Below are 23583 nucleotides of genomic sequence, written 5' to 3' on the forward strand. Positions count from 1 at the left end.
CAATATGGCCACTGGGGGTTATGGTTCATTGGGCAAGGATTAAGGAAGTGATCTCTCTCTCTTTTTTTAATTGTTGCTTGCTAGGATGGACACCTAGTCTAAGTGGTGGGCACCCAAGGCAGGGAGAGAGTGTCCCCATGCACCTTTGCTTCCCATGGTGTCTTCTAAGTTACAGGAGATGGTTCATAGCTGCAGAAAGCATAATTGAAAAACCTGTGATTTTTCTAAGCAGGGTGGATTTGATTTAAATCAAACTGATTTAAATCACGATTTAAATCACGATTTAAATCACTAGCAGGGTGGATAAAAATAAAAAAAATCTGATTTTAATAAAAAAAATCCGATTTAAATAAAAAATCCAATTTAAATTTAAAAAAATCCAATTTCTTTGATTTAAATCGGATTTTTTTGATTTTTATCCACCCTGCTAGTGATTTAAATCGTGATTTAAATCAGTTTGATTTAAATCAAATCCACCCTGTTTCTAAGTATGTATGTATGCATGCATGCATTTTTAAATAGGCAGGCAGATCTGCTCTTGTAACTTCAGAATGCATTTTATGCTCCACTTTTGAAGCTGGTCTCTGATTTACCTGTGGATTATATAGATTTAGTTACTTTTACATGCATAGCTTGTGCTTCCTCTAAAAAGCCCAGAGTGGTGCACATGGTTACACTTATCGTCCCAACAGCCCTATGAGGAAGGTTATGCTGAGAAGATAAGGGACTGCACCAGAGTTACCACATGAGTTTCATGGGTGAATGGGGACTGGATTTTGGATTTCCCCAGTCTAGTCTAGTCCAGCACACTGACCGCTGTACCACTCTAGCTCAGAGTTCTTTCTCCTTGTTGTTGGTGTTAACTATTAGCATTCACTTTTTTTTTTTAATGCTCTGGTGACTTCAGATTTAGACTTCAGAGAAGCAGCCTTTTGTAGTTGGTCTCTGCTTTACTTGTGGCTTGTACAATTCTTTTCCTGTGTGTGTGATTGTGTTTTGATCTTGCCATGTTTGATACAAATCAACACACTAGTGTAGCCGTATTAAGCACTATAAAGCCACTGAGGATTTCCCTATTTCTCTGTATCTCTGCTGATAAGCAGTTGAGATTTGTGTTCTTGTGTGTGTCTGTTTATACTTTGATCCCACTCAAAATACAAATCTATACTTTTGTTAACTACAAATCTACACTTTGCCAGTTATTGCTAAAGCACCCACCTAGTCCTGGATGCACCATCACAGCTGCCCAAAATTGGCTCTACCTCACCTGTGACTCCACCCATCACCTGTCTTGCCTAGCACACCACCGCCCCCGCCCCCCACCCGGAAGTCCCAGGAACCACCAGCCACCACTGATAACCTTACTTCATAAAGAAGGTGCTCTAGGCCACTAATATTTTTGTTGCCCTCTTCTGCACCTTCTCCAATTCTAAAATATCCTTTTTGAGATATGGTGACCAGAACTGTACACAGTATTCCAAATGTGGCAGTTATTTTCAATTCCCTTCCTAATGATTCCAAGCATGGAACTGGACTTTTCCAAAGCTGTCACAAATTGAGTCAACACTTTCCTGTCCATCACAACCCCAAGATCCCTTTCTTGATCAGTCACCAATAGCCCAGACACCCATAAGCGTATATTTAAAAGCTGGGGTTTTTTGCCCCAATATGCATCACTTTACACTTGCCAACACTGAACCACATTTGCCATTTTGTTGCCTACTCCCCCAGTTTAGAGAGGTCATTTTGGAGCTCCTTTTGGATTTCACTACCCCAAGTTGTTTGTGTCATCTGCAAATTTGGCCACCTCGCTGCTTACCCATACTTCTAGATCATTTATGAATAAACTAAAAAGCACTGGTCCCAGTATCGATCCCAGGGGGACCCCACTTCTAACTTCCCTCTGTTTAGAGAACTGTCCATTTATACCTACCCTCTGTTTCCTGTCCTTCAACCAGTTACCAATCCACACATGAACCTGTTGCCATATCCCATGACTGTTAAGTTTTCTCAAGAGTCTTTGATGTAGAACTTTGTCAAAAGCTTTTTGGAAATCCAAGTATACTATGTCAACTGGATCACCTTTATCTACATGCCTACTGACACTCTCAAAGAACCTTTGCAGAAGCCATGCTGGTTCTCTTTCAGGAGGGCCTGTTCTATATGCTTAACAATTTTATCCTTGAGAAGGCTTTCCATTAATTTGCCCAGCAGATGTTAAGTTAACTGGCCTTTAAATTAACAGATTCCCCCTGAACCCCTTTTTGAAAATTTGTGTTACATTGTCTGCTTTCCAGTACAGAGCCTGATTGTAGGGGTTTTTGTTTTTGTTTTGCAAGGAGGTTGGCAATTTCTTGGGTGGATGCCATCTGGCCCTGACGATTTTTTAATTTTTCCATTTTAGAACATCATCTATCATCAGCTCTATCTGACTCAGTTTTTTAGCCTCTGTCCCAGAGAAGCTCATTTCAGGTACAGGCATACACTCAGTATCCTGTGCCATGAAGACAGATGCAAAGAACACGTTCAGCTTCTTCCTTTTGTTGCTTTTAGCTAAATGTTCCACAAACTTTATTTTCACCTGGACGTGGCAGTACCTTTCCTCCTTTTTGGTATACATTCTAACTGGGCTTCTATTATTGTACTTTTAAATAAGCTCCATGCATTCTGGAGCATGGTGAATCTCTTGATTTTCCCTTTCAATTTTCTTTTCACTAAACTCCTCATTTTAGATAAGTTTCCACTTTTGAAGTTCAAAGTGTCTGCGTTAGACTTCCTTGAAGATTCTCTCCTTGCATATATGCTTTGTCATTACTTGAATGTGGATTTGCCTGGTCTATATGTGGGTAATTGAAGTCACCCATTATTACAGCTCTGTCTCTCTCTGATTTCCTTCTGCAACACTCAGTCACTGTCAGCATTTTGAACAGGAGGAAGATAGCACATTCTTAGTAGCACATTTCCTTTCAGGCCTTGTATTGTCACCCACATAGTTTCAATGGAGAACTCCAGTTTTCCTAGGTTTTCTAGCTTGTTAGATTCTATCTCTTCTTTAACATACAGTGCTACTCCACCCTCAATTTGCCCCTCCCTATCCCTCCCTCCCTTGTTAGACAGTTTATAGCGAGGAATAACAGTGTTCCACTGGTTCTCAGTGTTCCACCAGGTTTTGGTTATACCCACTATATCTATGTTAGCAACCAAGCACTCCAGCACACTCATCTTATCTTGAAGGCTTCAGGCACTGGCATATAAACTGAATCTCTTACCAGGTGTATGCTATCTTTCTTATGGCCTTTTGATCTCTTTGAACAGCTAATACATCCTTCTGTCTGCTCCTCTGTCCCCTTCTGGTTTATCAGAAGCATTTACACCCCTACACCTTAAGGTATGGCATTTGCTGAACCGGATACTGCCCAGCTCCTGTTGGCTATCCCACAGGTGTCATTTAGATACCCTAGGTTATCGAACTAGTTTGTAAGGTCCTTATGATGTGGGCTAGAGAAAGTGGTTGGAGGCATGAAGGATGTTCCCCTTGAGTCCTGTAAGTAATTTTATGGTTAATTTTGCAACTTTTGCCTAGGAGTCTAACAAGCAGACTGATGTCAGAGGGTACACCACCATCAGCGTAGGCAAAAATCAGTTTCTTAGAAACAAAATTAAGCAAAATTGTTTTGTGCTAGTTGCAGTTCCTTTCTGCGAGGCATGAAAACCCAAGTGGAAATTATTTTTTGATATGCCAAATAAGAATCCAAAACCTGAGGTAGGAGAAGTTAACTGGGCAAACGACAAGGCCTAATGAGTAATCTCTCATACCAGCCAACACAAGGAGTCTAAAGCTTTAGTATAAGAAATGAGACTGTATCCAAAAAACCACGATCATCTATTTTAAAGTAGCAAAGAAAAATCCACCACATTTAGAAGGCCTATAGGGTGTGTTGGGGTGGAAGCTTGCTGCAAAGATAGCTTTCTCCAAAGCTCTAGGTTGGGTCAGAAAACCCCAAATTTGTTTAATGATGGTTGTTACTAACTGATAGCATCCTTGAGTGATTTTTAGTTGGAATTGTGATCTGGAAACAAAAATATAAATACATATACTGTAGGTGGGAGGCATGGATTCAAACTCAAGTATTTAAATACAGGAACAAACTGCTTGATCTAACACAGCTTCAATAAAATGCCAAACTGGTCCATTTCAAGTCATCCTTGTGTAAGACCTGGGAATTTAGAATGGCACATTCTTGAGTTGGCCTAATCTCCTGAGGTTGAATAAAATCCTGTTTGAAGCCACATCAAGGTCACAGAGCAGCTGGTCTTGTGGTAACAAGCATGACTTGTCCCCATAGCTAAGCAGAGTCTGCCCTGGTTGCGTCTGAATGGGAGACTTGATGTGTGAGCACTGCAAGATATTCCCCTCAGGGGTGAAGCCGCTCTGAGAAGAGCAGAAGGTTCCAAGTTCCCTCCCTGGCTTCTCCAAGATAGGGCTGAGAGAGATTCCTGCCTGCAACCTTGGAGAAGCCGCTGCCAGTCTGTGAAGACAATACTGAGCTAGATAGACCAATGGTCTGACTCAGTATATGGCAGCTTCCTATGTTCCTTCCTATGTTCCTAATCTGCTTGACTGTTGTGAACAGTTTTCTCAATTGGGAAACCAAAAGAACAAACTTGGCACTTAAATCATTAACAACAACCTGAATGTGTCTACATCAAAGATGTTTTGTATTGCTCCACCTCGAAAGCAAAATAAATAAATAAAATAAAATGCTAGTGGTCTTAATGCACGAGAGAGGAGAAGCCAATGAGAGAGGAGAGAGCCAGCGTGGTGTAGTAGTTAGAGTGCTGGACTAGGACTGGGAAGACCCAAGTTCAAATCCCCATTCAGCCATGAGACTTTCTGGGTGACTCTGGGCCAGTCACTTCTCTCTCAGCCTAACCTACTTCACAGGGTTGTTTTGAGGACGAACCTAAGTATGTAGTACATCGCTCTGGGCTCCTTGGAGGAAGAGTGGGATATAAAATGTAAAATAAATAAATTTTAAAAAACCAAATTTCACATGTGCAAACAAACTCCAATTTGTGTTATTTTTAACTGGTTTTTAAACAATGTGGGAAACAAAAGCAGAGCTCGGTCATGCAATGCCACTCACCTCTTATGCTTGCTGCTAAATATTTTTAGACTGATTCTTTGGACACTTTGTTTAACATGAACCAAATAAATGATAATTCACATTTTTATATAGGAGTTCAAAAGCCAGATGTCAGTGGAAAGTCTCCAACTGCCAATTTAGACTTCACAAAACGCAATGGAAGGAGAACTGTCAGCATCTTTCAGCAGGGGCGTAGCAAGGTTGGAGGGGGCCCAGAGACAAGATTTTAAAATGGGCCCCTCGCTGATACACACACACAAACACACTTCACAATATATAGTGCACTCACACTCATATCCCCATTATGAATACAGTGAATATCTAGTTCACATTGAATCTAGGTTTTTTTACTCTCTGCTCCTGCTGATCTCCAAGAGACTCAACATAATTCATAGGGGGTGCAACATGGGTGGGTGGGGAGTCATGTGATGTGCCTCTGGGGGCCCCAAGACGACTGCCTCCCCTTGCCTAATGGTAGTTACGCCCTTGTCTTTCAGAGACTTATTTCTGTTTAAGGGGCACAAATCAAAGAATACTGAAGTGCCAAAAAGCATACAAACTTGTCCAAATCCCTATACTCTTGTAAAGGGAAGAACCTGTGTTGCTTTGGGGGAGCACTTTCAGATTATGATAAACCTCTGCCACCCCTTCATAGTCTCCTATACTACCGTATTTGAATATATCTAAGTTTGCAAGGTAGCCAGAGTGATCCCTCTGTATTCAGGGTCTAGGGATCTTTGAGCAGAAAAAGGTTATTTCCAGGGCTGAGAAAATCTACTAGTCTGTGACAAGTGAAAAATCATGCCTAGTGAGTGAAAAATATCTAGCTGAGTAATATACCGACATAGCTTGAGGAACCATCTGTGTAAAATATTTTGTCTGGCTGCTAAACTGAGTCAATATTTCTTTACCCCTGGTGTAGTGACCAGCCTCCGCTCCCTCTAAAGCAGGCCTGCTCAACTTTGGCCCCACAGCTGTTTTTGGACTACAACTCCCATAATCCCCAACCACAGCAGCCAATAGACAGGAATTACGGGAGTTGTAGGCCAATATCTTCAGGAGGGCCGAAGTTGAGCAGGCCTGCTCTAAAGAGTTAACCGGAAGTGAACCCTTGTCTTGACTGACTGGCTGGTGAACTCCAGGGCTCAGCCAACCAGAACACCAGGTGGGTGCGACCTAAAGAGCTGTTGCCAGGAAGAAGGGAGTTCTTTGTTAGATAAGCTAGGCTGGAGGTGCACAGGAGGACATGTGGCCATGGAGGTTGGCTGCAGGAGGATAACTGTAAAGTTAAATGGGAAGACAGGATTACAGGAAGCTTGAAGTCTCATCAGGAGTTTGGTGAGCTCAAGGAAAAGGAAGGTTTAGTCTAGGGAAAAGTTGTTTAGTCAGACTTTGCGTTATAGATGTTATATTTCTTTGGTGTGTGTGCTCTGCATATTCTGGATACTGTTCTATTATAGTTTGCCTGCAACATAATTGAAATAAGAAACACTAGCCTACACTCAACACACGAAGGGCGTTGCAAAAGCCTCTTTAAACATTTAAGCGTGCATTAAGACAACCTATTTTTGCAATCGTACCAAGTATTCTTAACTGTATCTAAAAGTGGAGAAAGCCTCAGACGGAAGCAGTCTGTAGTAACTGAAAAAAGCTTTTTTTTTTTTTTAAGTTCATTTCTTCTTACAAGCCTCTCCAACTTGGTTTTTAACTCAGGAAAGGGTGGGGGGGCTGAAAGGTGATTCATCTGGTGCAATAACGTCCTCAGTCAGAAGTTATCAGTTTTCTCACCATGTGCAGGATTGCATGTGGAAGATGTTTTTACTTGCCCAAGAGCAAAATAAAGAGTTTTTTCCCTGGGATTCCACCCCAAGCCCAAGGAGGTTCAAGCTCTGATGATAGAAGGGGTGATGGCAGCAGCCTTACCGCCTTACACCTTTCGTGGGGCTTCTCCGAGGTCGCAGGGGTGGTCTGCAGAGCTTCCCCTCCCCCCACCAGCCTCTTTTTGGGCAAAAACTGCCCAATTCAGGCATTCTTCAGCCCCATTCACCCTTTACAGTGGCAATTTTGGAGGCCACTGCACATGCAAAATGGGCCCCTGCATGGCCTGTAATGGAGGCGGGCAGGGGAGGGGGATTCTCCACAGACGTGCCCCCGTGGCCTTGGAGAACCCCCCTGGAGGGAATAAGTACTAAAAAAAAATTTTAAACTTAGAAAGGCTTGCGAACTCGCCTGAATGGCTGGGGAGGGGGCTTGGTCCGGGGTCGAGCTGAACTGGGGTGGTTTGTCTCGACCGCGAACCTTCGAACCGAACCAATTAGACATCAAACTGGTTTTCACATCCCTAGTGGTCCAGACTGAGATACAGACCAAAAGGTCCTATTCTCTATAGGAGAGATTCTAAAAACCTTGGTCCACAGATGTTAGACTACAACTTCCATCATCCCCAGCCACAACAGCCAAGCTGTTGTGGCTGGGGAAGATGGGAATTTTAGTCTAACATCATCTGGAGACCCAAGTTTGAGAACCCCAGTTGTACAGTGTATGGACAGCTTCCTGGACTTCTAACAGCAGAATATAGTTAAGGGGCTCTATCAAGAAGCATGAAAGTCTTTTTTTTGGCATGGCAACATGTGGAAGAGCATTTCCAGGAACTCCTGCCTCCAGTAAGGGAATGGCAGAAGTCTTCATTGATTTCACAACCAGCAAGGTTTAATAACTATAGTTATTACATACGTTGGCAGTAGGTCCTCTAAGGTAAACTGCTTGGTTAGCAAACGTATCTGTGTTGATAAGAGAGTTGGTTTGGGAGTGGTTATGCTAATCGACTAACAGTGGCAATTATGCAAGGAGGCAACCCCACCACTACCATGCCTGCCCTGACCACCATACAAAGGCCTTTGGGTAGTGAAACTGCTTGTCCTGCATTTCACTACCCAAAGGCCTTTGTATGGAGGTCAGGGCAGGCATGGTAGTGGTGGGGTTACCTTTGTTCATAATTACTGGTGCGAAGTCTATCAAAAGGATGGCTTGGCTGGGACCAATTGCCATAACCCCTGCTAACTTGACAAAGAGGCACCTTTGAACATGGTGATTCTCTTTATTTAGCAAGGGGAGAGTAACTGGCTCTCTCCACCCCCAGCCCAGTACCGACTGTTGCTGATGTCTGTCTTGTGTTTCTTTTTAGATTGTGAGCCCTTTGGGGACAGGGAGCCATCTTATTTATTTATTATTTCTCTGTGTAAACCACCCTGAGCCATTTTTGGAAGGGCGGTATAGAAATCGAATAAATAAATAAATAAATAAATAAATAAATAAATAATATGGCTCCTTGACTGCTGCAACCATTCCACCTGGTCACAGCAGTGGCTTCATTATGCAACAATGGGCTGGTTCAGATGAGAGCATGCCAGACCATGCAATTTAGGAAGGGGACATGTCAAAAGCATGCCCATCAGAAGGTGTCCCAATGCCCTCCTGGTGTGCCCCTTTACCGAATGGCTCTGTGATCATCTGGATGAACAGCCCACCCCCACGTGATAGAGGGGTGTGCGGAGAGGACACTGGGATATCTGTGGAAAACATCCCAATGGACACACTCTCTGTATCCGCTTTCTAATTGCATTGAGCCAATAAGATATTGTCTGAATGAAGTAAGTGTGAAATAATTAGCACGTTCATGCGGTTATCTTCTTTTCTACCCTCTCTGCTGTAATAAAATGTAAAGCGCTGTGAGTGGTTTGGTAGAAAGGCAGTATACACATCTACAAAATAAAAACAAACAGACAGCACTTAACCATTGTCAAGTGTGTGCACACACAAATTTCCCTTTCACGGTCTAAGGAGCCCTGCTTTCACAGCAAAGTTTTAAGAAACAGTTTCAGTTCTAAACCTGAAAACATTCTCTTAATGTAATTAATGGGTGGAAAATTCCACTGCCTGAAGTTATTTCTTAACAGTCAGCCTTGAGCTCAGGTGTGCCTACTGAATGGTAAAGAGGATAAAGGCACAGGTAATCTGCAACTCCCTGATGGTGATACATAGATTCTGTGTATGCCATTTTGACTAACTCGCCATTCCAATGACCAATCTAATTGGCTGCTTGACTACACATTATGTTAGGGCGTGTCATGAGAGTCTCTGAAATACACTTAGCAGCAGCAAGAACACCTTGTTACTTGCAAACAGGGACATGGAGAAGGCTAGGATATCATGGGATCTGAGATTATTAATATTCGGGACTATTCTGAGATCTTGAACTAGAAAACATGGAAGTTGCAGTTAGGCTTCTATATTTGTTGTGTCTAAAATGTCTGTTTCCACACCACCAGAATAATCCTACCAAGTCTGACCTAAAAGATGACAGAAGTGCAACTGGCACAAATGTTTTCAATTATTTAGCTGACAGCAAATGTGACCCATGTACAGCTGAAGGCAAGCTTTGAGCAAAGAGTGATCAGGACAGTATATTATAATGCATAATGTATCTACTCAATTCCAGCTTCAGAGGTTCAACAGTAAACAGAGCGGGACTTTAGAAGCTGCATCTTTACTCCTTCTCAAGATGAGAATCAGCAGAATAAATTATGCAACCATTTACTCACATTCATCCCTCGTAACCCTGGATTCTCCCTTCCCTTCTGTTACTTTTGTTTGCTCCTTCTCTGTTGACTCCACTGTCAGCATTTAGAATGGAAGCTTCTTAGGGCAAGAATCTCTCTTTTGCTGGTGTGAAGCACTGTGCATAGTGATGGCACTGCATAAATAGCCCCCAGTGTTAGTCAAACGGAAATAGGAACATGTTTCCCATTATATAAAAGACATTCCCACACAGAAATGTCCTGGCCATAATGTAGTGGAGGAAGGGTCATGTTGCTCCTTCCCTTCTGTAGCTCACGGATATGCTCAGGATCATGAACAATTCTTACAAGATAAAAACACCTCCCCGATTTAATGGGTGTGTGATTGAGCGCATGCATGTGCGCACACACACATGCACACCCATCCCCTTTCAGTGCATTGAACTTTTAAGTTTAGAGCATCTGTAGTGCCATGTGTGCGAGTAGTTTTCCATTTACACAGCCAGGGTAACACTGCAGGAAGCCAATCACGTGGGGGGGAAACCAATTCCATGGATGGGAACCAGGACATTAGTCCAGGCCCATGCAGTTGGGTCAAAACATCCACCCAGCATGAAAGAGCAGTTACTCACAGAAAAGCCAACCCCACAAGCTAGGGGAACATTTGTTTGGCCTCTGCCTGGCCCGCCTTAACAGGGGATTCGGGAGATCTCAGGAGTCAAATGCTGACCTTTTGGGCTATAGTTCTAAAAACTGTACTTCAGTATCAAAGCAACCACATCTCCAGATTAGACAGCTTTCAAGTGTCTTCTACGATGCCTCTGCCTCACTTAGAGTGAATAATTTATATTGCTTTAGAGAGAACAGGCATAGAATATTTCAGCCGTGCCAGTTCAGCTTTCATAGAATATTCAACACTGTAGTAGGAAGAAAAAGCTTTTGAAATGGAATATGAGCACACGCCACATTAAATGGAACAGCCACTACAGACCCACATGAATTGCCACCAGACACACAGAGCAGGTAAGGGAGCACCTTTTACTGAACCAAATTCTGTCCCTAGAGTCGTTCAAGCTTCAAAGGGTTTGAGCAGCAATGAATGGCTCCTCTTAAGCAGCAGGCAGCCAGTGCCAGTTCTGAACCATTAAGGCATTTTGCTCTGCATGAAAGAAAACTACAGGATGCTATCCACTGCTTCTTTTCCTTGCTCAGAAGTGCAGCAAGACAAAATGTGCCAAACAAGCAGACTGAAAATCATTAAGCAGTAACAATCAGGAAAACTATCATTAGACTTGTGCAATTTAGAGACTTTCCATTGATTTCAGGGACATTTTGCTTTTTGGGGGTAGGGAACCTGCGAGATGTCCAAGAACCAGAGTTCTTGACTTTAAAAGCAAGCATCCAGGAGGAGAGACCTTAGCAAGCAAAGAGGAAAAGAGACCATGGTACAGCCAACCCATTGTGGCTCACAGCACCCTGAACTAGGGGTGTGCACAAAACCAGGTTGCCCGGTTCGGTTCAAATCCAGACCGGACTCGAACCAGACCTGGCATGTTCAGTTTTGTGCACCTCAAACTGCACCCCCACCCCACTGCCCAGTTGGTTCAGGGGGTTTGTGAGTTTTTATTTCAATTTTTTTTAAAAAATAGAAATAGAACTTGCTGCCACCGCTCCATGGGCTTCTCCAAGGCCGTGGGGATGTGTGTCTCCAGAAGGTGACCCCCACTGGGCACATGTGGCAGCCTCCAAAATGGCTGCCACCACCGGGGTGTGTGTGCGTGAAGCCCAGAACAGGCTGAAGACTGCCCAAATGGGCAATTTGGAATATAATGGAAGCAGGTGGGGGGGAACTTCTGGAGGACGCCCACCCCCACCCCAGTAGCCTCTGAGAAACCCTTGGGATGGTGGCGGCAAGTTCTATTTATGTTTAAAATTGTTATTATTTTTTAAAAAAATTAGAACCCACAAACAGGCTGGAGGTTCGGCTTGATATCGAACCAAACTCTATGTGTGTGTGTTTGGGGGTGTTCTGTCAGATATAGAGCCATCGAACCAAATTGGTCCGAACCAGTTTAGTTTCCAAATCTGTTTGCACATCCCTACCCTGAACCAACAGATGCACTTGTCCCCAACACAGTCCACCTCAGGGTGTGGCTGCACATGAGAAGAAGCTTTGCCTTCTCTAGAAGCTGTCTGGACCTCCTTCTGGAAGTCCACCTCACACCTGAGAACCAAGCTTCCGAATGTACTATATCATGACTGACTCTTATTCATTTATCCTGCATCTTAAGTTGCCGGGAGAACAGTAAATCAAGTCACGCAAGAGAAACCTGCCTGATAAACAGGGTCCTCCTGTTGCTATGCTACTAAGGCCCGTATATGGTTACACGTCTCCAGCTACTAATCTGGAGAAAGCACTATTGAAGGGTAACGCAGTATTCAGTAGAGAACAAGAACACATACACATGAACAGCAACAATTGAGGGCTTGTTTAGCAAGACCCACATAGAATTCACTGGGGGTCAGTCTCTCTCTTCTATGCAACAAGTACCATGGTTGTTACAAGCCAATTTTGAAAGTCACACGAAACAACTGTGCAGCTGGGAAAAAGGGACTCCAGTGCAAATCCCTTTATTTAATCCACAGTGACAATCATGAACAGTAGGGATGCTAAGCAGTCATGCTTATCTGTTAACACGCCTCATATGATGGAGGGTATGTATCCAGATTTTGGCAACACACAGTGGCCTGGCTCCAATGACATATTTCTGGTCCAAACAAACCATAGTTTGTTGGACTAAAGACAAGTTTGAATGCTGCCAGCTTCATAGAAGGCATAGAAACAAACTGTGGTTTGTTTGGACTAGAAGTGACAGAGCTGTAGTATGACAACTGGTGCAGTAAGTCATACAAATGAAGTTATTTGTCTTCAGTTTGCATAGGGGTGGGTGTGATATGACAGGCAGAGATGATGTATGCTGTAAGGCAAGTCACTGGGGTTCAAGAAAGCATGTCAAATCTTTTGTAACAATTGATGTTGCAGGGTGAAAGAGGCTACAACTCACTCACATATCTTCCAATATCTGCACTGTATCATGCCCTATTAGGAAGGACAGGGTGGGATTCAAATGCAGTGAAACATGCAACATTGCATTCTTTTTTTAAAAAACCCACAATACATCACAGCTTGGGACCTTTATGCCTTAGAGAGCACCTTGCCTTACATGAACCTGCCTACTTGTTGAGAACATAGTTATTGATTCTTTTCTTTGATATGAGAGACAAGCTTGCTTGCAGCAAAGAGCAGGGTCTTCTTAGTAGTAGCCCTGCGACTGCTGAATGACCACTCTCAAGAGGTGTGATTGTGGACCTCTCTCCTAATCTTCACTTGGCTGCCTAAAGCAAACCTTTAGCACAAAAGCTTTGGGCATTAAGAACTGCTGCTTATGTTTTTTGTCTGCCGTGGCCACTGGACATTGTTTAACTATTGCTACCGTGTCCTTTTTGTTCTAGTTTTGATGACGAATTACAAGCTGCCTTCAGCTGTTGGGGATGAAATGCGTCTTAAATAAAAATCCCAAAGACGATGACAAAACCCTGAGAGCAGAACATTCCAATTGCACGCCACAGTATGCCAACTTAATCCCAGCTGCTCAAAGCCAATTCAGAACAGCAAGGCCTCACAGCCTAGAGATTCGAAGATCCTCACAGGGCGTTTTGTACTTGTTTAACAGTCAGAGAAAGCTCCTTCATATATCCTTGCTTTATGGGTGCGATGCAGGAGGAGTGCACCCTCCCACATGCCTTTGAATGACATGAGATTCAGTAGGACACAGGAAGGCAGCAGTCAATCCATTATTTTGGGTCAAACATTAAAAAATCAGTATAGTTTTAAACAGGGGACAGACAGTAAGGTCACCTATATTCTGGTTATAATTGTATTCCCATTCTAGTCTAGATTTTCTAGGGAATTGTTTGGAAGGCTCATAGCTCAGGGATAGAGCATGTTTTTGCTTGCAGAAGGACCCATGTTCTCCCTCCTATTAAAGAATCTAAAGCAGCAAGACTGGAAAAGTGTCTTCACCAAAGTCTTCGGAGAGCCTCTGTCAGTCAGATTAGACAGTGATGGACCCATGGATCGACTGCATCTAAAGCTGCTGCTTATGTCTCATATTCATTTTTGGCAGCAAGATTACACTGTAATTCTGGGTTCCACCCCGAGGACCTCTTTACACATTACAGAATTCCTACACAGAAGGCGTCGGAGTGAAATGAACAAAAAAGGATTTGGCAAATGCAATACACTCATGCAGGGTTTGGGAGAATTCTTATATAAGAAGGCCTTCCATATAGGAATTTTGTAGCACAGGAAATGACAGTCAATGGACACAGGTCTTATGGGGAGGAGATCTAGTCTTGTGGTAGCAAGCCTGACCCTTTGCTAAGCAGCAAATTTGGAAACAGAATACATCCAGCTACAGAAATAACAGAACAAAGGCTAGCAGACCAGAGAAGATTCATAATAAGAAATAAAGTATTCACAGAAGTTGAGCTGGAAGAACTGCAAAGAGCAACACAGGCTCAAGATATGGAAGAAGAATTACCACCAATTGAAGAAGTTGCTCAGGCGCAGGTGGAGGAGGTGTTGGAAATAGAGGATACCACTGTTGCTGAACTGTTTCCAAATCAAAACCAGGCAACCTCCCCTTTGCCTTCACCTCGAAAACCCAGATGCCATTTAACAGAAAAGCAACAAGAACTAAAGCAAAAAATAACTGAGCACATGAACCAAACAACCACCAGGGTTTGACTTCCAGCTCTAAAAACAGTTGCCAAAACCCCACTTGCTCAGGCATTAAAAGATGTTAATGCTGCACTTGCAGAAATAACCACCAATAATTTGCAAGAAACAAACCAACAAACCAACTAATTGTGCAGCAACAACAACAACACAAGAGCTCGGATATAAGATCAGTGGACCTGTAAAAAAAGAAAGTACTACATCACCTAAATGGAAGATTAGATTAGAAAATAAAATCGCCAGGCTTAGATCAGATACTAGTAAATTGAAAGATATGAAAGACAAGAAGCTGACGAATGAAAACACCAAACAGTATCAGATCCAAAAATACCACCTAGATTCAAGGAAAATTAGAGAAGTCCTGGAAATAATAAAGCAGAAAATAACAGCAGTGTCAAAGAAGATTAGCAGATACGAAGCCAGAATTACACAACACAGGCAGAACCTCCAATTCCAGTTGAATCAGAGACGTTTCTACCAAAGCATAGAAGGAGAAACTGCAAGAAACCTAGAAACACCAAATAAAGAAGAAACAGTGCAATTCTGGGGAAAATTATGGGACAATCCAATAGATTATAATAAAAAAGCAGGCTGGATGAAAGAGGTCAAAAAATGTAACCAACAAATGCAAGATCTAATAATAACAACAGAATTAATAAGTGAAAGAGCAAAGAAAATTAAAAATTGGACTGCTCCAGGTAACGATGAACTGCATGGCTTTTGGCTTAAACACCTAACAAGCCTTCCTAAACAACTATCAAAACAGTTCAATCACATTTTGCAAGGAGGTGATATTGAACAATGGCTAACAACTGGGACAACTCATCTCATCATGAAAGACCCAGCAAAAGGTGCAGTTCCAAGTAATTATAGACCGATAACCTGCCTGCCAACCATGTTCAAATTATTAACTGGAATAATAGCAGATGAAGTAATGCAACACTTATTAATTAACCAACAGCTTCCAGTTGAACAGAAAGGAAATTGCCCGAACACCAGAGGCACAAAAGACCAGCAGCTGATTGACAAAATGATTTTAGAAAACTGCAAGAGAAGAAAAACCAATCTAAGTGTTGCATGGATTGACTACAAGAAAGCCTTCGATTCATTGCCTCACACATGGATACTAAAATGTTTAGAAACAATTGGTGTCAGCAAAAACATTCAGATATTTATAAAAAAAGCAATAAGCATGTGGAGTACACAGTTAACAATCAATGGCGAGAGACTTGGACAGGTTAGCATTAGAAGAGGCATTTTCCAAGGGGACTCATTATCCCCTCTGTTTGTAATCGCCATGACCCCACTTTCACAAATACTAAACAAAACAGGCCTCGGATACCAAACATCTAAAACATCTAGTAAACTAAACCATCTGCTGTACATGGACAATCTGAAGTTGTATGGAAAGTCCCAGTCAGAAATCGAATCACTTATAAACACTGTCCGTATATTCAGTAGCGATATAGTAATAGAGTTTGGACTAGACAAGTGTGCTGCATTAATAACGAATAGAGGAAAAATAACAAACACAGAAGGAATAGAACTGCCTAATGGAAGCAACATCAAGAACCTGGAATAGAAAGAACATTACAAATACTTGGGCATTCTCCAGGCTGATAACATCGCACACACTGAAGTTAAAAGAAAAATTGGAAGTGAATACATCAGGAGAGTTAGAAAAATCCTCAAGTCCAAACTCAATGGCGGGAACACCATACAAGCCATCAACACCTGGGCTATACCTGTTATCAGATACACTGCAGGGATAATAGACTGGATCCAGGAAGAGCTAGAGATGCTAGATCGTAAGACCAGGAAAATCATGATCATCAATCATGCTCTGCACCCCCGCAGTGATGTCAATAGGCTATACCTCCCTTGCAGCTCAGGTGGAAGAGGAATGCTGCAAGTCCATCAAACATTAGAGGAGGAGAAAGGAGGCCTTGAAGAATATATCAAGGACAGTGAAGAAGATGCACTTCAAATGGTCAATAAAGAGAAACTATTCAACACCAATGAAACAAAGCAGGCCTACAAGAAAGAACAAGTCAAGAACCGAGCAGAAAAATGGAAAAATAAGCCCCTGCATGGTCAATATTTGTACAATATAAGTGGAAAATCAGACATCACCAAGACCTGGCAATGGCTTAAGAATGGCAACTTGAAGAAAGAAACAGGGTTTAATACTGGCTGCACAAGAACAGGTACTAAGAACAAATGCAATAAGAGCAAAAGTCAAAAAGTCAACAACAAACAGCAAGTGCTGCCTTTGTAAAGAAGCAGATGAAACAGTGGACCACCTAATCAGCTGTTGTCAAAAGATCACACAGACTGACTACAAACAAAGGCATGACAAGGTAGCAGGGATGATCCACTGGAACATCTGCAAAAAATACAAGCTACCTGTAGCCAAAAATTGGGGGGACCATAAAATTGAAAAAGTTGAAGAAAATGAAGATGTAAAAATATTATGGGACTTCCGACTACAAACAGACAAACATCTGCCACACAATACACCAGATATAACTGTAGTCGAGAAGAAAGAAAAACAAGTTACAATAATCGACATAGCAATACCAGGGGACAGCAGAATAGAAGAAAAAGAAATAGAAAAAACCACGAAATACAAAGATCTACAAACTGAAATTGAAAGGCTGTGGCAGAAAAAGACCAAAATAATCCCAGTGGTAATTGGTGCCCTAGGTGCAATTCCAAAACACCTTGAAAAGCACCTCAACACCATAGGGACACAGAAATCACCATCAACCAATTACAAAAAGCAACTTTACTGGGAACAGCCTATATTCTTTGACGAAATCTATAATAAAAGCAACAACATTGATAATAAAATTCTGGCATCCCAGGTCCTTGGGAAGGACTCGATGTCTGGATAAAACACACCAGTCAATAACACCTGTCTGACTGTGTAAACAAGAAATAATAAGAAGTAGTAGTAGTTGTTGTTGTTCACTCCCTGGCAAAAAATCTCCAGCTAGGGCTGGGAGAGACCCCTGTCTGAAACCTTGGAGAGCTACCAGTCAGTGTAGACAATGCTGAGCTAGATGGACCAATGGCCTGACACAGTATAAGGCAGCTTTTTATGTTCCTATGAGACAGCAGGTTTTTTTTTTAAAGTTTCCAGCCCCATAACACAGATTCTCTTCTGATTAAGGTCCTTTCAGAACAAAGCAATCCTCAGGTTTTTAGACAAGTGTAGACTGGATTAAACTCAGCAGGGTCAAAGAAAAGCATTACTGATTTATAAGCAGAATTACTACACAAAGAAACATTTGCAGACATTTCACAAGCTAAGCTCCTTATTTGCAAGCAACATTTCACAAGCTAAGCTCCACCTACCCCTATTCAACCTCTATATTGTTTGATAGCTTTAAACGTTATAGCAAAGACCCACTGGAACTTTCTCTTCGGCTGGATAATTGGTTCGAGAGATCTGCAATTAACTGGGATAGACAAACCTTAAGCTTTCACACACTTGAGTGCCGTACACCACACTTAACTTCCAGTTTAGATCAAACCCCAAGACAGTCTGCTGCTGTCTTATACATGATGTTGCACTTTATATGGTTAACATCACAAGCATCCTGTGTCAACACCCTAGGCTCAATGTGAACAGGACAATTTACTTAGATTTCCCACCTGAGAGCTCAAAACCGAACAGATCCTTATCATAAAGCAGACATGTGTGAGGTAGGTTAGGTGGAGAAGGAGCAACTGACCAGCAAGCTGCACCTTTATCTCCTGCACATGTGAACCCAAGACGCCACCCATTTCACCACACTGGCTTTCAATGGACTTAGGAAGCTTTGCACACACCCAATGGTTTGCCACTGTATCACTGAGATAACAAAGGCAGCAAACATCTAAATTAAAATGTAGTTTTAAGCATTCTAATATTGCCCAAGCAACAGCTTCACACATCATAGGTCTCCTAGAATACTGATATGCTCGATCCACTGAGTGTGTAAACTTTAAGCTGCACCGAAGTAAGAGAAGTGATTCTACCCCGCCTTACCTCACTTAAAAACATGATGATGAATCATTTGACACTGAAATGTTTGGCTTCAGAACTGGGATTTACAGTGATCTTAAAAGACACTGAAGGTAGCTATGTTAGGAAAGAGAGTGAAGGGCCAGTTCACAAAGACATCTGTAAGGCAGCCCACAGAAACCTGCAGCTGCCTATTGCAACAGCTCTGTTTGAAGGGCGTCATTTCAGTCCACTCAGAAGCAAGCTCTGTCACTGTTCATCTGCTCCTCCTTCTATAGCACTAGGTACCTTCAGGGAGAAATACCAGGTTTCAGTACCTGGAAGATGCAGCAACTGCCTCTTTCATCTTTGCAGTCCAAAGAAGCCAGGCACTGTTGAAGTCAGTAGGAATATGGCGGCAGCATCCTTGATAGGGCTGAAGGTGTCTGTAGCAGTGCCAGAGCCAACAACTGCTACAGGCAGAGTGAAGCTTCTGTACACACGGGGGCAGGTTCACCAGCTCCTTTGTGAGCCAACCCCATGGGACACAAGAAGCTTCACATTTTCTTGTCTTCTCAAGTAAAATTACAGCAGTGAGTGACTGGAAATGCTACCTAATAACTAAATGCAGCTTGTGTGTCAGCATGTTAGCTAACAGTGATAGCCATAGCCAACAGGCTTTAAATATAAGCATTCTTATCGAAGCAATGTGGATTTCCCCCGTGAAGTCTACAAAAAAAAAATTAGAATACAGCAGAAAAATAATTTTGTTTGTACTGCCAAGTGTATGGCTGCAGATGGGAGGCAGTGATGGAATGAGATTGCTGGAAAGCAGAAGGAATAATAGAATATATCAAGGACAGTGAAGAAGATGCACTTCAAATGGTCAATAAAGAGAAACTATTCAACACCAATGAAACAAAGCAGGCCTACAAGAAAGAACAAGTCAAGAACCGAGCAGAAAAATGGAAAAATAAGCCCCTGCATGGTCAATATTTGCACAATAGAAGTGGAAAATCAGACATCACCAAGACCTGGCAATGGCTTAAGAATGGCAACTTGAAGAAAGAAACAGAGGGTTTAATACTGGCTGCACAAGAACAGGCACTAAGAACAAATGCAATAAGAGCCAAAGTCAAAAAATCCACAACAAACAGCAAGTGCCGCCTTTGTAAAGAAGCAGATGAAACCGTGGACCACCTAATCAGCTGTTGTCAAAAGATCACACAGACTGACTACAAACAAAGGCATGACAAGGTAGCAGGGATGATCCACTGGAACATCTGCAAAAAATACAAGCTACCTGTAGCCAAAAATTGGGGGGACCATAAAATTGAAAAAGTTGAAGAAAATGAAGATGTAAAAATATTATGGGACTTCCGACTACAAACAGACAAACATCTGCCACACAATACACCAGATATAACTGTAGTCGAGAAGAAAGAAAAACAAGTTAAAATAATCGACATAGCAATACCAGGGGACAGCAGAATAGAAGAAAAAGAAATTGAAAAAATCACCAAATACAAAGATCTACAGATGGAAATGGAAAGGCTGTGGTAGAAAAAGACCAAAATAATCCCAGTGGTAATTGGTGCCCTAGGTGCAATTCCAAAACACTTTGAAGAGCACCTCAACACCATAGGGGCCACAGAAATCACCATCAGCCAATTACAAAAAGCAACTTTACTGGGAACAGCCTATATTCTGCGACGATATCTATAACAGCAGCAACAACACTGACAATAAAATTCAGCCATCCCAGGTCCTTGGGAAGGACTCGATGTCTGGATAAAACAAACCAGTCAATAACACCTGTCTGACTTTGTAAATAAATAATAAATAATAATAGTAGTATCGGGACCTTCTTCCCTCCTCTGGAATTAGGGTGAGTTTTGCTTACCCTATGACCCATTGCACCACTGTTGCTGCCTCTGCATGGCTGGGCTCCCATTTTGCAACGTCCAGCTGGAAACCATGGGAGGCAGATGACGTGGCTGCTTTTCATGTTAGCATTGCACTTCTCTGGGGGCCAGCACACTCGTGTGGGAAGTAACTGCAACCAGTCACTCTGCATGGCCCCCCCAAGATACCGATGTTACTGCTGCAGTGAGGCATGTTGGAGGGCCTGACCAAAACTAAAAGGGCACAATAGTGGAGCTGCAACCATGTCAAAGTGGTCTGTATGTGTTGGGTTACTGACATTTGATATGACGAGCATTTGAGAATAAGCAGCCATTTGATGGGAGGTTTCATGGATAACATAGCAAAGGTTGAACCATGTTGAGTATTCATGGCAATGTGGAGAACCAATTCTACTTACCAATTTGTAGCAATACTGGTGTCACCAAAGCTGTCTCCATGGCGTAACAAAATTCCCGGCCAAACATGACGGCACCATGCATCACCCAGAGACGGACAGGTATCCGGTCTATTGACCCTTCGCTTATGGTCTCCTCTTTACTCTCATTCTCGTTTTCTGGTTTCTGGAGCTGTACCACAGGGAGCTCTTGAACTTGCATAGATTCCGAGTCAGCATTCTGGGGAGCCATTTTCATTACCATAAAAATATAATATATTTATATCTATATAAATAACACTATCATCTCTAACAATAAGTTACGGTGTCTTCTCTTTCCGATGGCGTCGTGTTCCTCATGCAAGCAATATTTGTAATTCCCCTCGTTGCAAACAGGTTTCGTCATCAATTTCACACGTAGGCTTTGAAACATTTAGAGGAACAAAAAGCTATTTGGTAGGAGATTCAACATATGGCTTGCTGGTTTGTTTCACGTTTACTGTGAACTAGAGTTAAAAATCCATAATTGCCATTCAGTTAATACCAGTTTCATAATTATTATTGAAGAGGTGCTGAAGTTGTTTTGCTTGCTACACAAAGGTGGGAAGGTGACACAAAGAACTGCTCCACCGTTAATCCCCATCGAGTGGCTGATTAATCTGCAAATGAGAGCAAAAAGAAAGTCATAACCCTACCAGTGACTTTCAAGGCACCCAGCCTCCATGCCCTCTTCCCGTCCATTCCGTAAGGTCTCTCTCACACTTGTGGGCTGCTCCCAAGTCCACCCGCTAGTTTTAGGTATTTATTTACTCTCGGGGTAGCATTCAAAGCAAAAGTTGTGAGACCAGAACATCTCTGTTTGTGCAATTAGGTGTGTTTGTGTGTGTGTGTGTGGGGGGGGGGGGGGGGCGATTCCCTCTTCCTTCTGCAGCCCGTTTGAGAGTTGAGAGGCAGACATGTATGGGGATGGGACCGTAAATTTAGCTCAGTGGCAGAGCGTCTGCTTTGCATGCAGAAGGTTCCAGGTTCCATCCCTGACAATGTCTCCAGGTAGGGCTAGGAAAGACTCCTGCCTGAAACCTTGGAGAACCACTGCCTGACAAGTGTAGACAAGGAGGAGGTAGATGGACGAAGGGTTTGACTCAGTATATGGCTGTTCTCTATGTTCTACTCATGCAACTTTTACTCTGGATTCTTCTCTATATTTGTACCCTGCCCGCCATCCAAGAAGCGGTGGGTGTCAACAAACTGTGCCTCCCCTCACTCCCTTGTTATCTCAACAACCCTGTGGGATAACTTAAGCTGAATGTTTACTACTGGCCCAACATCACCCAGAAGCCTCATCACTGAAGAGGGCTTCAGTTCATATGTTGTGTTCAACATTTGTACCAACGGTGTACAGTGCACACAAGTCCTGATCTGTACATAGGTACAGTTATCCACATGTGTCAAACATAGAGAAGTCCTAGCCATGTCCCGCCTTTCACGGTGCTCCGGCTCATTTTTAAAACAAAACACAGGTACAGTCATTCCCATAAAAACATGTCATGGTGTACTGACATCTAAGTACATATACAACCATGTGCAAATAGGTCTTGAGTTGGGATCTGAACCTGGGTAACCCTTGCTCCCTGCTGAGCCTTATTTAAAAACAACACACAAAACTATTTTTGTATATTAATTGTAACACTGTCGGATGTCTTGAACGCCCACTATAGTTTAATTTCAAATAAAATAAGGAGATACTAGCCCTATTTCACATATTATGTTCAACACTCTTTCACATCAAGAGACTGAAGGTATAATGGACAGGTTTGTACAACAGAGGGGGGCCAGGCAGTGCTCTGGCCCAGAGCTAGTTGGCATGTATACCTGGAGACAAGTAGATATTCAATTGTACTGCTCTAAGTGGTGGGCAACAATGTATAAACAGCAATCCGTGAAACCACGTTAAACTTTTTGCACATTCATGCATTTGTACATGTGTTATTATTTGCTGGGTTTTCCCATGGTTTGAGATCTGTTGCATCATGCTGAATGCCTATACATTTTCATATGTATGTTTAATACATTTTTACTTTGTTTAAGGTTATTTCACGGATTGCTGTTTATACATTGTTGCTTTGTCCGTGATTCCCCATGGTTTATTATTCTAAGTGGTGGGCAGACATTAACAAATCCATGGTTTCACATTATCCCCTGCTAACCGAGCAAAGAGGCACCTTTTAAAAGTAGTGATTCTCTTTACTGAGCAGGGAGAGAGCAACTGGCTCTATCCATCCCCAGCACAGCATCCCTCCACCAGTGGCAGTTGGTGTCTGTCTTACGTTTCTTTTTTAGATTGTGAGCCCTTTGGGGACAGGGAGCCATCTTCTCTTCTTCTTTATATATATTTCTCTAAGACATACCTGTGGCTAATCCCATGTGTGGCAGCTCTCGTGAGAGTTTGTGAGCAGCTGCCAGAAAGCCACGGGTACAGGCAAGGAAATGGTGGCAGCTGGCCAGCCAGCAGGGAAAGAATGGTGGTGAATGGCCACCACCAGGCAGAGAAAGCAGCGGGTGGGCGAAAAAACTACGGCGGCGGGCGGGCAGTGGAGAGGGCGGAGCATTTCCTCTCCGGCCTGCCTGCCGGCCAAAAGGAAAGATGCTCCGGCCCACCGGGAGAAGCAGCAGGGAGAAGAACAAAAAATATTTATATGCCACTTTTCAACAAAAGTTTCCAAAGTGCTTTACATAGAGAAATAATAAACAAGATGGGTCCCTGTCCC

General features: G+C 42.6%; 1 protein-coding gene across 7 annotated transcripts in view; it reads right to left on the bottom strand.

Annotated features, from left to right (window-relative positions):
- The window catches only part of SLC45A4 (solute carrier family 45 member 4), a 204481-nt gene that overhangs the window by 47792 nt on the left and 133106 nt on the right, over positions 1-23583 (bottom strand). For all 7 annotated transcript variants that reach the window (XR_008305729.1, XM_053243752.1, XM_053243757.1 and 4 more), the window contains one exon: positions 20840-21474. Coding sequence is in view for 6 of the 7 variants with exons in the window: in XM_053243752.1 (XP_053099727.1) it covers positions 20840-21080 (241 nt within the window). In the remaining variant the exon portion in view is untranslated. The remainder of the gene's footprint in view (positions 1-20839; positions 21475-23583) is intronic.

This window comes from Hemicordylus capensis, chromosome 4 (genome assembly GCF_027244095.1).
Source record: "Hemicordylus capensis ecotype Gifberg chromosome 4, rHemCap1.1.pri, whole genome shotgun sequence".
In the NCBI taxonomy this organism is placed as follows: Eukaryota; Metazoa; Chordata; class Lepidosauria; order Squamata; family Cordylidae; genus Hemicordylus; species Hemicordylus capensis.